Source organism: Mixophyes fleayi, chromosome 2 (assembly GCF_038048845.1).
Source record: "Mixophyes fleayi isolate aMixFle1 chromosome 2, aMixFle1.hap1, whole genome shotgun sequence".
Lineage (NCBI taxonomy): Eukaryota > Metazoa > Chordata > Amphibia > Anura > Limnodynastidae > Mixophyes > Mixophyes fleayi.
In genome coordinates, this window is record NC_134403.1 from 266,842,498 (window position 1) to 266,857,921 (window position 15,424).

General features: G+C 42.2%; 1 protein-coding gene across 3 annotated transcripts in view; it reads right to left on the reverse strand.

Moving 5' to 3' along the window:
* EIF2D (eukaryotic translation initiation factor 2D) overlaps positions 1–15,424 on the reverse strand; it is a 55,582-nt gene that overhangs the window by 13,432 nt on the left and 26,726 nt on the right. For all 3 annotated transcript variants that reach the window (XM_075196161.1, XM_075196160.1, XM_075196159.1), the window contains 4 exons: positions 14,991–15,108; positions 14,117–14,162; positions 13,756–13,859; positions 7,038–7,196 (listed from right to left, as the gene is read on the reverse strand). In XM_075196161.1, coding sequence (XP_075052262.1) covers positions 7,038–7,196; positions 13,756–13,859; positions 14,117–14,162; positions 14,991–15,108 — 427 coding nt within the window. The remainder of the gene's footprint in view (positions 1–7,037; positions 7,197–13,755; positions 13,860–14,116; positions 14,163–14,990; positions 15,109–15,424) is intronic.

Genomic DNA, 15,424 nt, shown 5'->3' on the forward strand with positions numbered 1-15,424 from the left:
GAATATGGAGTGACCTTTCTGGAGAAGACAGCAAACTGGGTAAAAGCCATGAGCAATAATGTGCCAAATTGTCACAAAGCCCCATCTATATATTAATAGCATAAATACGAGTTTTATGAGCGATTTCTATCTATGACGCTGTTGTCTGAGCAGGGCACATCATATACCAAATTAAAGGTCTTGGTCTGTAGACTTGCAGAATAATATTGGCGTTGTAATCGGTTACAACAGTTTCGGAGTTATTTCACAAGACGTCCGCCTGCCATATACAACAATACATTACCAAATGTGACAGATGACAATACACCTGTGCACCTGCTTATTGCTTTGGAGACTGTGACGGTTAGTGAACTCTCCCTGTGCACCTTCTGGGTGGTCTGGAAACTGTGACAGTTATTTGTAGCCACATATATCAGCGCGTATTGCAGGGATCATTCCCACCAATGTAACTTCAATGGAAGGACATATACATATAATGTAGAGTATAAAGTAATTGTTTAGTTCCTTTAATATAGTAATTGATAATATAAAACAAAGCAAAACAAAAGAGCGCATATCACTTAAACCAAATAAAAATATCACCATAAATATATTAAAATTCTAAAAACAGTTTATTGAAAACATATACTGGACAAACTACATATTGCAATATAAAATTCACACATTAACCGAAGTCCAAGTGGATTGACAAAAAAGGACTCAAAAGGAATCTCTGTTGTTGTATATTAACTCCATTAATGCACTTACAGGGGAATCCATCTGTAAAAGTTTTCTCAATTTGGACCCCAATAATTTTCAAGGAGAGTCTTAATAGGTGAAGGAAACATCAAATATTAAAATCAATACTAGGATCCACCACAATGATCAACTCCGTTATATTGAGGGAGCTAAAGTATAAGTGGAATATATAGTCCCAGAGTCCTTTCTAATGGGAGCAGTCTTTATAGTTACTTATTCATTATACTCCATTCTTAAAAATTTCCACATGTAAAGAAGTGTATAATAAAAGTTACTGAATTCTGTTAATAAAGTAATTTAGTCATTACATTTCAGTTTAATTTAAGGGGGTTACCGTCGTATTTCTCTAGTCTCATTCTAAATTCCTGGCTCAAATACTGCAATCGGACCTCACGTAACTTGGGTGGAGAATCCCTTTAAATACTTGATATTACTGATACAAACAAGCAATCAGTTTTAAAATCTCCAATTACCATACCCTATTTTTTTAAGAGAGCCAACTAGTGCTTGCGTCCATGGATTTGGGTGTGCCAGAAACAAAATGTGCACACGATGTTCCTTGCGATATTGTTTTGTTTGTCTTTAGTGGTAATATTTTGTGAGAAAAGCAATCTTATAGGCATGGATTTTTTGAGAAAGAATCTCACCTGTAAAATTTTTAACTGATTCCTGATTTTCAGGATTCGTGCACATATAAGAATTGTCAAGTTTTTCATATATACATTTATTATATATATTCTAGATTTCACTTAAAATACATTTAACTGAACCAGTCACATTTTTTTCTCTTCAATCCTCCATTGTAGCCATAACTGGGGTAGAATCCCTTTCCAGTTTAGGTAGAGACAGGTTAAAAAAAACAAACTCGGATGGTATAAAAGGTAGCTCCTTCTCTTCCCCATGTCTTTTTCCTGTCTCTATAATAGTTAAGTTACCTTCTCTGAGGTCCCAGGTATGCACTAGTCTGAGTTGCAAGCCGAGGGCCAGGCTGGCTACCTGGCGAACACCAGATTGCTATCTTCTGGTCACAGGGCGCCAACATGGAGACTCAAAACTGCTCTAAGTGTTCCCTGGCTTTGGGAAACATTTCACTTCAATCCTGAGTGAGTCATCTGGACCCAGCAATGGAATGGAGTCAGACCCCAAACAGCCAAAAAGCACCTGCACTAGTTAAGTCTCTAAGTACAAGAGTTGCTGCATTATGTGTAATTAGTATTATTAGTCAAGTAGTAACTTCAGGTGTCTTCAGTACTCTTGTAGAGTCTGTGAAAAAGAAGGACAAGTAGGAGGGATATGAAACCTGGGCCAAGCTTTTAATAAATAAAGTGGAAGGTATCTTTTGCACAATATGTAGTTTTCAGACCAAGGGGAAAACTCATCCCCCAGAGCATTATAAGTAACGTATAGCATAGATGAGAGAAGCTGTTGTGACTAAAGAAGATTTGTGTATCATACAGGGGTTAAAAGGAGCAAGGTCCCAAACAACCATAGATTTGGAGGACATGTATAATAATAAAGGTGGTGAAGGAGCAAATTTATAAAGAATGGGCACAGGTGGATGAGCGTCACTCAAACTTGAAGGTTAGAATGTACATATTCTTTTACTGATGCGAAGGATTAGAAGTGGAGTATAGTCTCAAATGTTGACGCCCTTATGGCTAGTATCTCATACAAAACTACTATACCTACTGATAATGTTGCTCCCCTCACAGATACCATGAATAAAAAAGTATTTTCTAAAGAAATCTGAGGTAGCTATGGCTTCACTTAAGATTATGGGGAGAGGCACACATTATACAGATGTCTAAGAGAATGCTAGCAAACACCATATGCTGAAAAGCACTGAAATTATGCAGAAGAGTGTATATCGTTGCAAGGACAATGGCATAAGTAGCGGTAGCTAGGAAAGCCCTCTGGTTGCATCCTTTGCCTGCGGTCGCTCAGCCACAAAATAGTGTAGCTAATTTCCTAATAGAAGGATCTATGCTTTTTGGAGTCAAATTGGACATGGTTATACAGAAGTCCTCTAGGGGGCAAATCTAACCAAAATATAGGAATATAGTTGTGTTCATATCAGACATTTCCACATGGAGACTGAATCCTAGCCTCACGGCCATTGGCAAAGCAGATTTTCTCACATCCACAGCTCTTCAGTATGACTATTTTCATATCAGTGCTTCAGTTCATCACAGGAGATTTATCAGGTTCTGGGACCTGGGCCAACACTTTCTGATCACCTGCCTACCCTTTTGGCTCACGACATCTCCAAGGACTTTACTAAAAAGGACTAATCTCTCTGATGGCAGAACTGAGAAAGCAAGGAATCAAGAAATGGCCATATCTGGATGATATTCTTGTGGTGGGGAGTTCAGAACTCACTGTCAACTGCAACAAATATGGCTGAATTGTGTACAGGGGCTCATCCCTTCACAACAAATAATGTTCCTGGGCACACCACTTACAGAGTCATGGACAAGTGCCGGTAACAAAGGGGCGTCAGTTGTTGGGGATGCTGTCCTCCACAGAAAGACTTCTCTGAATCATGCCATCACTGTAAAAAGCCACCAGGGAATCTCAGGTGGTGCCGAAGCCAAAAAGTTAAAGAAAAAGGTAGTGTAACTTTTGGAGCCACAAGACAGGATGCTCACAACATACACAAGTATCACAGGCTGGAGAGGCCAGTTTCAGGGAAGATTGGCGCAAGGTACATGTTCACAAAACATTATAAGAGCATTATAAGTAACGAGCATTATAAGTAAACGAGAAAAGTCTATACTTGAATATTCCAGAAATGAGAACAGTGTGGAAGGCAATTCAACACTTTTAACTTTGTCTCAAAGAGAAGTATATCAGAAAATCCTCTGACTGCCGGACCTTGATGATAGAAGTAGCAAAGATCATGCTCGGAGCAGAGAGAAATCTGGATTCATTCTCAGCATTACATGTAACAGGAAAACCCAATGTGTTAGGTAAATCTGTTCCTGGCTGAATGAATCTGCTAAGAGAATGATACCAACAGGAAGTGTTCCAGATGTTGATAGAAAGATTTAGGCTTCCACAAGTGGACATCATGACAACAAGCAGAAATGCAAAAGTTCCCAGGTTTTTGTCTTGGCAGAGAACTCCAGAGTCAAAGGGAATAGATGCACTGACTGTTGCTTGGACATTTCACATGGGGTATGTCTTCCCTCCATTGCCACTCATCACTCGCATGCTAAAAAGAAAGGGCAGAAATGACAGCAAACTCAGACTCCCATTTCAGCCTTGCTGTCTGTGGTTACCCGGGAGATGCTCAAGGAACAGCCTTGGCCTCTGCCTCTTCGATCTACTGCACCAAGGCCCAGTCCTTCAACCAAATCCAGAGGGGTTAGCTTTGATGGCATAAAGATTGAGTGGAAACTGCTCAAAAAAAGGGAGTCTCAGAACAAGTAATCAACACACTTTTGCAGACAAGGAAAAAGAATTCTTCAAATATCTATTACAGGTTTTGAAAGAAAATTATTGGAAAGTGTGACTCTAAATTCAATTCAGCAGCAACGATTACACAGATGCTTGACTTCCTCCAGGATGGTTTCAGCAATGGTTTTTCCATATCCTCACTCAAGGTACAAGCGTCTGCTTGGAGCATGTTCTCCGATACCAAGTTAGCCTCAGAAGACCCTTCAGCCCTTAATTTAATTCTAAACATTCTGATGGCTGATCCTTTTGACCCATTGTAAGAAGTTTTATTGGATGGATGACACTGAAAGCAATTTCCTTATAGCTATTATGTCTGCTCGCTGAGTTGCAAGACTGCAGACATTGTGGTACAAATAACCTGTTCTCAATGTATATGTGGATAAAATTTTGCTTAGAGTCTATCGAGAATTTCTATGTAAGTTAGTGTCTATGTTCCATATTAATCAAGAGGTTGTACTGCTATCTTTCTGTTCACATGCAAAAGATGAAAATGAAAGAAAACTGCATTTGCTGGACTTGGTGAGAGCAATTTCCATATATCTGTCTAGGGTGTAAATTTATCAAGCTGAGTGTTTGAAAAAGTGCTATAGCAACCAATCAGATTCTAGTTATCACGTTGTAGAATAGACTAAATAAATGAGAACAGAATTCTGATTGGTTGCTATAGGCAACATCTCCACTTTTTCAAACCTGCAGCTTGATAAATTTACTCCCAGGACAGAAGGATTCAGGAAAACAGAACTGTTTGTGGTTTCAGCTGGGTTTAGGAAAGAATATGATCCATCTAAGGAAGCCATTTACAGGTGGATCAGTGAAGTTATTATAATATAGAGTAACAGCTATAAGGTGCCAGAGACCCTGAATACCCCCTCATTAAGAGCAGTGGCAACATCTTGGGCAAGTAAGGCTAAGGCTTCTGCAATGGAACTTTGCAAAGCAGCCAGATGGTCATCTATTCATACTTTTGCTCGAAATGTTATCTTCCTTGGGTTCTTACCTAAGGAGACCTATTTCCAGTTCAGACACAAAATAATAAATTTTCAGTTTGCAGTATATATGACTAGTTTTGTTTTTCTTGTGTGGCCCTCCCAACTGTATTGCTTTGGTACCTGCCAGAGTTATGGCTGCCATGGAGGACCTAAGAGGAAAAGTGTGAATTGTGCTTACAGTTAATTGCTTTTCCACTAAAGACTCTATGGCAGCACAATTACCCATTCATGCTTGTAAGTTTATTGGTAATATTTTTGTTTTGGAAAGCTAACTAACATACCGTTTGGGGTATGTTTTTTAACCTGTCTACCTAAACGGGGGGGGGGGGGGGAGTTATGGCTTCCGCTGAGTCATTAGAGGAAAATTAATTTACGATAAGCATAATTCACACTTTTAAAACACAATAATTATACACGCCGATTTCCTTATTCATATGTGCATTTGCTAAAATAACAAGGAAACCCCCCACTGAAATCTAGGTATTAAAAACAATTTTAACATACACAGTTTCCAGATGAATCCATAAATAAGCAAATTGTACATATTTAGTATGTAGGTAAAAAGAGTTTGAAATATTTTAAGAAGTTTTTGGGCTTTTTAATGTATATAGTGCTAACCACAGATAGTCTGTCTAGGAAATCAGTGGTATTTTGTACATACAATGGCATTTTTTAAGCCAGGGTCTAATAAACATATGTTTAAACAGTAAAATTGTTGTTCTAGTCTTAGGAAATACATGTTTCAAATAAAACATTTTCCAAACAGATATATTTTGCAATTTAATTAAAAAAAATAAATATTAAAAGTTCCAGTTAACAATAAAAACTAATAAATCACTTTTACTATAGCCCTATGCATCTCTCGTACATGAGAACCTAATATAACTAGCTTGTTGTTAATACAACGTTCTAATGACAGCATGTTGCTGGGATACATTTAATTGCAATATACATGCCACACCTGCTGATATATATATATATATATATATATATATATATACAGTCATTATGGGTTAGGCCTCCGAGCTGGGTGTGCAACTGTTTTATAGGATCAAGACTGATAATAATGCAAGTCTGAAATAGAATTAGACAGTTTTCCACATTAAATGAGCCACCAGATAGGACATTTTTCTGAACTACTAAATGTGCCAGAGAAAAAATAATCAGTTTTCAAGGATTATGCTGGACGGATAAAGACCAAAGCATAAAATTTGTATAAAAAATAATAAATAGAAAAATGTAAAGCAAATAGCAGAAGAAAAAGTAGTTCTCCCATTTCATATAGGGAAATACTAAGCATAGAGAAATAATCATCATCAGCTTTTTTTATAGAGCCACAAACCCACGCAAAAACACGGGGAGAACATACAATGTACAGTATATACAGTGCATTCATATGCCCAATCAAAGGATGGGACTGTCTTCACACTCATGCAGCGGTGTTATATTTCTGCACCTCACTGCGTAACATTTGTTTACCTCTACATTTAAAAGATAATTTCCATTATTATTAAAAAGTTATAATGCTAGTTTCAACCTGAATCTTCAACTGGGAGTGAGTGAACAGAGTTAAAAACATAGGCCAAAACTGGTGTTCTTATAAGGATGGTGTTATAAAGAGGGTAATATATGATGGAATACATACAATTTACTGCACTTTTGTGATGGTGGTGTTATAAAGGGGCTGGTATAAAAAGAGAGACTGAAGTCTATGCACTTTCAAGTGGTAAATGTGCGTGTAGGGGAATGGACATACAGCTAAATCATGTTAGTAAGTGACCCCCATTAACCCTAAAAATGTTAGGTTCAAGAAACTTAGAAATGTATCATCCTCCCGATCCTGTTCCTCACCTATGTCCAGATTCCTGGAACAGAGGTATCATCTTTGCAGAGATTCCATAGAGGGAGATAATTTCAGGTGGCTGATATGGATTCTCTCCTCCGACATCTATGTTTTTCTCAGTCGTAGAAGGAGGCAGGACTGAAGCTGGGGCAACAAAAGCTCTGATACTGCCAAGAGAGAAATGGCAAAATTAAAGCACATATTAAAATATGGCATGAGGATAAACTCTGGGGGAAAACAAACATACATGTAATCCAATATTGCCAAAAGTATTTTTTTGCAGATATAAATGATTATACAATAAGCACAAAATGGGCATCTGCAGAGACTTAGCATTTTAAAGGCAAAGTCCACCTTTTAGTGGTTACAGGTGCAAATATCACCTCCATCTAATATTTAACCATTGATTAGTAAAGGGCATCCAATGACTACCTTTTTGATCAGATTTTTTGATCTTAAGTGGGTTGGATAAATGCAGTCCTCTGTCAAAGCCCAGCCCTCGCTGCTACGTCATCTGACAGATGTTAGTGGTAACTAAAAACTTATTAAAGTTATGTGGACTAGTCATTTCAAACCTATTGACCCACAGCATGAGACATGCTAGTGGCGATAGGGGTAGAGAACACAATATGCCCTTTATCCGTAACATCAAGAATCTGATCAATAAAATACTTGTTAGATATGCTACAAAAAAGAGCTCAAAACTCTCTTCTAACCTATTAAACTTGCAAAGCTGGACTTATTATTTAAAGCAGCAATCCCTCAAAGGTGCTTAACATGCTACTTAAAGTAACAAGAAAACTTCTAAGCACATATCTGATTTTTCTTGGCTGTCCTCCTACAAATCATTATCTCCTTTTCAAAATGCAGACAAGTATGTTTGCCAGACACACACACAGGCAGACTCAGACTCTCAGTGCGTCATGTGAAAGCAGAGGGGATAGGAGGAGTGGGAGGATTTCTCAGTGCAGACAGAGCATGTTCCATGTGACTGTGATTTCCACGATTGTCACACGACACTGTGGAAACTGTGCATAAATTATAAATCATTAATAGCATCTTGAAAAAACAAACCAAGGGAAAATAGCAATTGCCAAGATTCCTCTTATAGCCCGCCACAGATATTACATTAAGGGCTAGATTTACTAAACTGCGGGTTTGAAAAAGTGGAGATGTTGCCTATAGCAACCAATCAGATTCTAGCTGTCCTTTTGTAGAATGTACTAAATAAATGATAACTAGATTCTGATTGGTTGCTATAGGCAACATCTCCACTTTTTCAAACCCGAAGTTTAGTAAATATACCCCTAAAAGACAAAAAGCACACTTCATTAATTCAGGGGATTGCTGCTTTATATATTTGCACCCAATACATAGTCCATGTTGTATTTTTATACATAGGCGTATTTATTAATATACAGTTTTGGCTTCATATAGAAATAGAATTTCCACAAACCAATTCAAGCACACAATAGAGCAGGAGCGTACAACATTTTTTGGTCTGAGGGCAGCATTTGGAGACAGTACTCATTTGAAAGGGTGGCAATAAAAGACTTGCTTAATGTGAAATATGAGAAATATACTACAGGAAAAGTGGAACCCATTTGGAGTTATGCTGAACATTGTTTAAACGTCCCCATGGGGACAGATGTGTTTGCACCACCACAGGGGGCACGACCATCCCATGTAATGCAACACTACATTTGTTGCCCTAAACCGGCGGTTCCCAAACTGTGCGCCGCGGCTCCCAGGGGTGCCGCGGGCCAGCCATATAAAAAAAAAAAAAAAAAAAGAAAGAACACAGTAACTTACCAATCCGCCAGGCGCCGGGACCCAGTAGACTCCTCTCTCCTGCAGCAGCCGTCACTGACGTCGATATTCAGTGACAGCTGCTGCGGGAGAGATGAGGCTGCTGGGTCCCGGCGCCCGGCGGATTGGTAAGTTACTGTGTTCTTTCTTTTTTTTTTATATGGCTGGCCCGCGGCAGAGGAGTTAGAGGGATTGTGACAGCGAGGCAGAGGAGAGTGACAGCGGGGCAGAGGAGGGGCAGAGGAGAGTGACAGCGGGGCAGAGGAGGGGCAGAGGAGAGTGACAGCGGGGCAGAGGAGGGGCAGAGGAGAGTGACAGCGGGGCAGAGGAGGGGCAGAGGAGAGTGACAGCGGGGCAGAGGAGGGGCAGAGGAGAGTGACAGCGGGGCAGAGGAGGGGCAGAGGAGAGTGACAGCGGGGCAGAGGAGGGGCAGAGGAGAGTGACAGCGGGGCAGAGGAGGGGCAGAGGAGAGTGACAGCGGGGCAGAGGAGGGGCAGAGGAGAGTGACAGCGGGGCAGAGGAGGGGCAGAGGAGAGTGACAGCGGGGCAGAGGAGGGGCAGAGGAGGGTGACAGCGGGGCAGAGGAGGGGCAGAGGAGGGTGACAGCGGGGCAGAGGAGGGGCAGAGGAGGGCGACAGCAGGGGCAGAGGAGGGCGACAGCAGGGGCAGAGGAGGGTGACAGCAGGGGCAGAGGAGGGTGACAGCAGGGGCAGAGGAGGGTGACAGCAGGGGCAGAGGAGAGTGAGAGGAGGGGGGGCAGCGTGACAGAGGGCGGAGGAGGGGGGGCAGCGTGACAGAGGGCGGAGGCAGAGGGGGCAGCGTGACAGAGGGCGGAGGCAGAGGGGGCAGCGTGACAGAGGGCGGAGGCAGAGGGGGCAGCGTGACAGAGGGCGGAGGCAGAGGGGGCAGCGTGACAGAGGGCGGAGGCAGAGGGGGCAGCGTGACAGAGGGCGGAGGCAGAGGGGGCAGCGTGACAGAGGGCGGAGGCAGAGGGGGCAGCGTGTCTGGGGGCAGCGTGTCTGGGGGCAGCGTGTCTGGGGGCAGCGTGTCTGGGGGCAGCGTGTCTGGGGGCAGCGTGTCTGGGGGCAGCGTGTCTGGGGGCAGCGTGTCTGGGGGCAGCGTGTCTGGGGGCAGCGTGTCTGGGGGCAGCGTGTCTGGGGGCAGAGGGGGCAGCGTGTCTGGAGGCAGAGGGGGCAGCGTGTCTGGAGGCAGAGGGGGCAGCGTGTCTGGAGGCAGAGGGGGCAGCGTGTCTGGAGGCAGAGGGGGCAGCGTGTCTGGAGGCAGAGGGGGCAGCGTGTCTGGAGGCAGAGGGGGCAGCGTGTCTGGAGGCAGAGAGGGCAGCGTGTCTGGAGGCAGAGAGGGCAGCGTGTCTGGAGGCAGAGGGCGCAGCGTGTCTGGAGGCAGAGGGCGCAGCGTGTCTGGAGGCAGAGGGGGCAGCGTGTCTGGAGGCAGAGGGGGCAGTGTGTCTGGAGGCAGAGGGGGCAGTGTGTCTGGAGGCAGAGGGGGCAGTGTGTCTGGAGGCAGAGGGGGCAGTGTGTCTGGAGGCAGAGGGGGCAGTGTGTCTGGAGGCAGAGGGGGCAGTGTGTCTGGAGGCAGAGGGGGCAGTGTGTCTGGACGCAGAGGGGGCAGTGTGTCTGGACGCAGAGGGGGCAGTGTGTCTGGACGCAGAGGGGGCAGTGTGTCTGGACGCAGAGGGGGCAGTGTGTCTGGACGCAGAGGGGGCAGTGTGTCTGGACGCAGAGGGGGCAGTGTGTCTGGACGCAGAGGGGGCAGTGTGTCTGGACGCAGAGGGGGCAGTGTGTCTGGACGCAGAGGGGGCAGTGTGTCTGGACGCAGAGGGGGCAGTGTGTCTGGACGCAGAGGGGGCAGAGTGTCTGGACGCAGAGGGGGCAGAGTGTCTGGATGCAGAGGGGGCAGAGTGTCTGGATGCAGAGGGGGCATTTTTGCATACAACTAAATAAGTATTTCTGTCCTGACCTAAATACTTATTACAATTTTTTGACCCAACTACTTCTAAAACAGGAATGCTCAATAATTATATTGGAGGGGTGCCTTGAAAAAATTTGGAGACTCTAAGGGTGCCGCGAACTGCAAAAGTTTGGGAACCACTGCCCTAAACCGTTCGCTGTAACACATTTGTGCCCCCACAACTCTCCTCCATACTTCCCTGTAAAATGTTTGTCCATCCGCCACTACACCCCTTCCCTGTAACACGTTTTCCCCTCTACAACCCTTCCCTGTAACATTGGTGTTAAGGAAAGATGTATAATGGGAGTGTATGGGATAGGCTCCTGATTTCCCACAATCTGTGTTGTCTCACGCTACTGACCGTCTTTCTGTCATTTCATATTGGATGTCCTTTCGCCAACTCAAACTCAATCTTTTAAAAAACAGAATTAATAATATTCCCACCCAATAGAAGCTTCCTGACTGACATTTCTATTTCTGTTGACAACATGAACATAAATCCCACCCCGCAAGCTCGCTGCCTAGGTGTAATCCTTGACTCGCAACTATCCTTTGTTCACCACATCAACTCTATATTTACATCATGCTGCATACATCTATAAAACATTTCCAGAATAGGTACATATCTCACACAAGATACTGCAAAAACTTTAATTCATACACTCATCATCTCCCGCATCGACTATTGTAATTCCCTCCTTATTGGTCTTCCCAAAATCAGACGCGAGCCCCTACAATCTATTTTGCATGTAGTGGCTAGATTGCTTTTCCTTGCAAATTGTTTTTCACCTGCTGAGTCACTCTGGTAGTCTCTACATTAGTTGCCTGTTTTACAACGAATCCAACTAACATACCAAGGCCATCAACAAAATTGCACAGACACACATCTCCATCTCCTCACTTGTCTCAAAATATCTCCCAACTCCACACCTCCGTTCTGCACAATATCTGCATCTCTCTTCCACTTTCATCAATTCCTCCGATTCTCGATTATAGGACTTTCATGGGCTACACCCACTTTATGGAATTCAGTCCCTCGCACCGAAAGACTGTCCTCTAGTCTTCAAACCTTCAAGTGTTCCCTGAAAACCCAACTCTTCAGGCAAGCTTATAAAATTCCTCTACCACCCTCTTAATCTCCCTAGGTTACCCTATTACCACCCTCTACACAGCTAACACAAGACAACAACCCTCTGACTAACATTTCTGCGTGACTGATCATACTGCCCGCTAAATACTTTGCAACCTTTTCATTCTAGCTGGACAAATATTCAATATGATGTAACCCTTGTGCATCAAACCATTGTCCCACATATTGTAAGCTTGCAAGCTGGGCCATCTTACCTCTCTGTATGTATGTATTACCCAGTATTGTTTTATTAATGTTTGTTCCCACTTGTAAAGTGCTACGGAATCTGCTGGCGCTATATAAATAAATGATGATGATTATAGGCAAGGTTTATAAGATAAAACACATGACTAATAAGTTTACCTTTCTTTATATATTATTCTTATGATTCAAATACCTGTCAGTTTATATTACCACGTAGAATAAAATTGTGGTTTCATCAACTGGCATTCATGCAAAGTGCAATCATTAAGGACTATCAATCATCATTAGCACTCCTCTTTAATTGGCTGGTCAATTAAGCCACTGACTGCAAGAGGTTAAGAGAGTGAACATCAGTGTAATTTTCAATTTATCCCTTAGGAAGCCCACAAGTAGCGGGGGAAAAGCGTTGGATTTATCATCACTTCAACATTCGAACAAGAGGAACCCTATTCTCCTACTGAAATTGACAACACAACTATGCCGGCCGGGGAGACGCTAGAACAGCTGAGTTGAAAACAGATACATTACTGCGCATGCGCGCCCCTTCCGTATTGGACACTGAGACAGGATTCATTATGTCGCCCCCTGCACAGCTGAAGGGAGGCAAGAAGTATCCATGAAGAGGAGGAAAAGCGCTGCATCCACTACAAAATGTTAAGTTGAGGTACACCTCTACAAGGTCGTTACCTTCCATATCTTTGGATTGTTTTTATGGAAACTTAGAGACTTTTTTTCTATGAACATAAACAACTTTCCTGTATATCATCCATTTATCGATATGTTCACACTCAAACTGGGTTACAGAACAGAGGGAACACCCTGAGCAAGACTGCAAATTATATTTTACCACAAGACTTTTCTTACTATCATACAGAATCTACTTTATTCCCCACCATATCCATACAGGACCATGTTTCAAAAAAAATCACCCTATTAACAGACAAGATTCTGCTTACCCCTTTTGCAGGCAGAACAAACCACTCAAAACCGAGTGTTCTCTACACAAACTGTATTGTATTGATTTACTGTGATCATCACATTTGTTTTATCTTACAAACCTTGCCTATACCTTACACTCCCATTATACCCCTTTCCTGAGCACCAAGGTTTCTCCACATCTGTATATCACTCCAATAGGTATATGGGTTACCTATATCCTTCTCCTTTTGGCAGCTTTTATTACCTATACATCTATAGGGAGCGCAGTTAACTAGACAAGTTTTTTTTATTTATTTCCTGTAACAAATTAACCTCACACCACATCACATCTGTAGTAACACATTCCCTGGCTTTGTAGAGCATAGACATTCTGGCAGAGAATTAGGGTGAAGCGCATTCATTTTCATTTGCTGCCAGACTGAACTCATAATGCAGCGCAGATACAAAGGAACAAGGGACAACAATACTATGACCTTGTGGGCTGTATGCATTCCTGAGGCAGTGTGTTGTGCATTGGTGCAATATAGTATTTAATAAAAAAAAAAAACAAAGAGCCTTGTTCAGATAATTACAGAAATACAGAAACAAGGAATCAACAACTTACAACTAATTGTAATAACAGTAATCATTGGTTTGTCTGGCTTGTGTACCGTGTCATCAGCATAATTTGCACTTACTCTGGGTGCTTCCAGTCTACTTCCACAATGCTTTCCACTCCTTTACTGAGCTCCTTCACCTGCAAGATCTTACGCTGCTGCATGGCCTGTAAGAACTTGGATAGCTGGGAGAGAACATTATACAAATCAGTGTGGCAGTCCACAACATTTAATTAAAAGAAAATAAAAAACTAAAAACACTTCACAATCAGTGATCTCCTAGCATATGGCGGGGAAAAAACAGGCTCAACATTTACATAAGATAATGAGAGTATGCAGTCTACCTCCTTGCCCAGGGGCTTGGTGGATGGAGGTAACAGCACTTTCCGGTATGTAGGATAAACTGTGAATGAGATTTTATTTATTTTTTAAGCGACATTACCTTTTTGTAACTAGACTTCTTAATGTCCACTTGCTGTCCTTCAGGGCTAAAAGTAAACCAAACATAGCAAATGTGTGATGTAAACATTTGTACACAACCCTAAAAAAAGTTATTTAAATATTTCAAGCCATTCCTTGCCATCACGACTAAAGAGACACTAACTGGTAATTTCATCCTGAAATAATATTTATAGTAAAGTTATTAAATGCCCAATAATGTGTTTTTTTTTTGTGTATTAAATATTGTGAACCAAGAAATGCATTTAGTATTGGCTACAGGAAGCCTGGCTGGGATAGTGCATAACACATTCTGAAGTCAAGCAGAAACATATCAGGTGCACTGTATGCTCTCCTGTATCACAGGAGAGAACATAGAAAAAGAGCAAATGCTATGCTTGCTTTGGGGCAGCTTCCCACAGACAGTTCCTTTGCCTCGCAAGTGTGACTACGGGAGGGAGCATAATGCCGTATCCTGCCCGACTCTCAAGCCGAGTCACATGGTTTGCCTATGCAGCTTTTATATGTTCTCTTCTGGGTTAGGAACATACAAAAACTAATTTTGTAAGCTTATATAGCAAAAAAGGGCACTCTAAAAATTGACAGTACCTCATTAATGAAGGTCACTTACAAGTGACAAGACCTTTAAACTAAAAATTCATAAAGACAAAAATCCTACCTATAGATTCATTTCTCTTTTGTTCCCAAATTTTAGAACACACATAGTTTTTTTTAATTTTGGTAAGCATTACCTAAAAAATATAAAAACTCTCAAAAATAATGTGCTTTACAGTATTTGCAACGTATTTTACAGCCAAATAATAGTGCATAACAAGAACAGTTTTGTAATCAGTTAGCTGTGCTGGCATAGAACTCACCAACAGGAGAAAAGATAATTTCTCAAAAAAGTGCTTGTCAGCAGGGGAAGGTCTGACTTCTTCACCTTGGATTTCAAAGCATGAAAGAAGCACTGGTGTAATAAGATGTCCATGTTTTCTGCAGTGTGATGAAAAAGAGATGACTGAAAACAGGTAAATGTCTGTCTGCCCCTGAAATTACATCCAGATAATATTTGAATATGCCCATTATTTTACTACAAACACATTTTCCTTCTCAACCCAAACAAGAAAGTTATACACAACCCTTCCAAAATCCTTGTCCACCGCTTGGCAGACCACAAGACATCTTAAATAATTTTAGTCCTCAACTGTATCTCCTCTGTCTGTCTCTCCTCCCTCTTGTTCCGGCCCCCATCTTTTTTTCCCCAGAGTGTACTCTCTACCCCTTGTTTTGCCTTACTATCTGTTCTCTT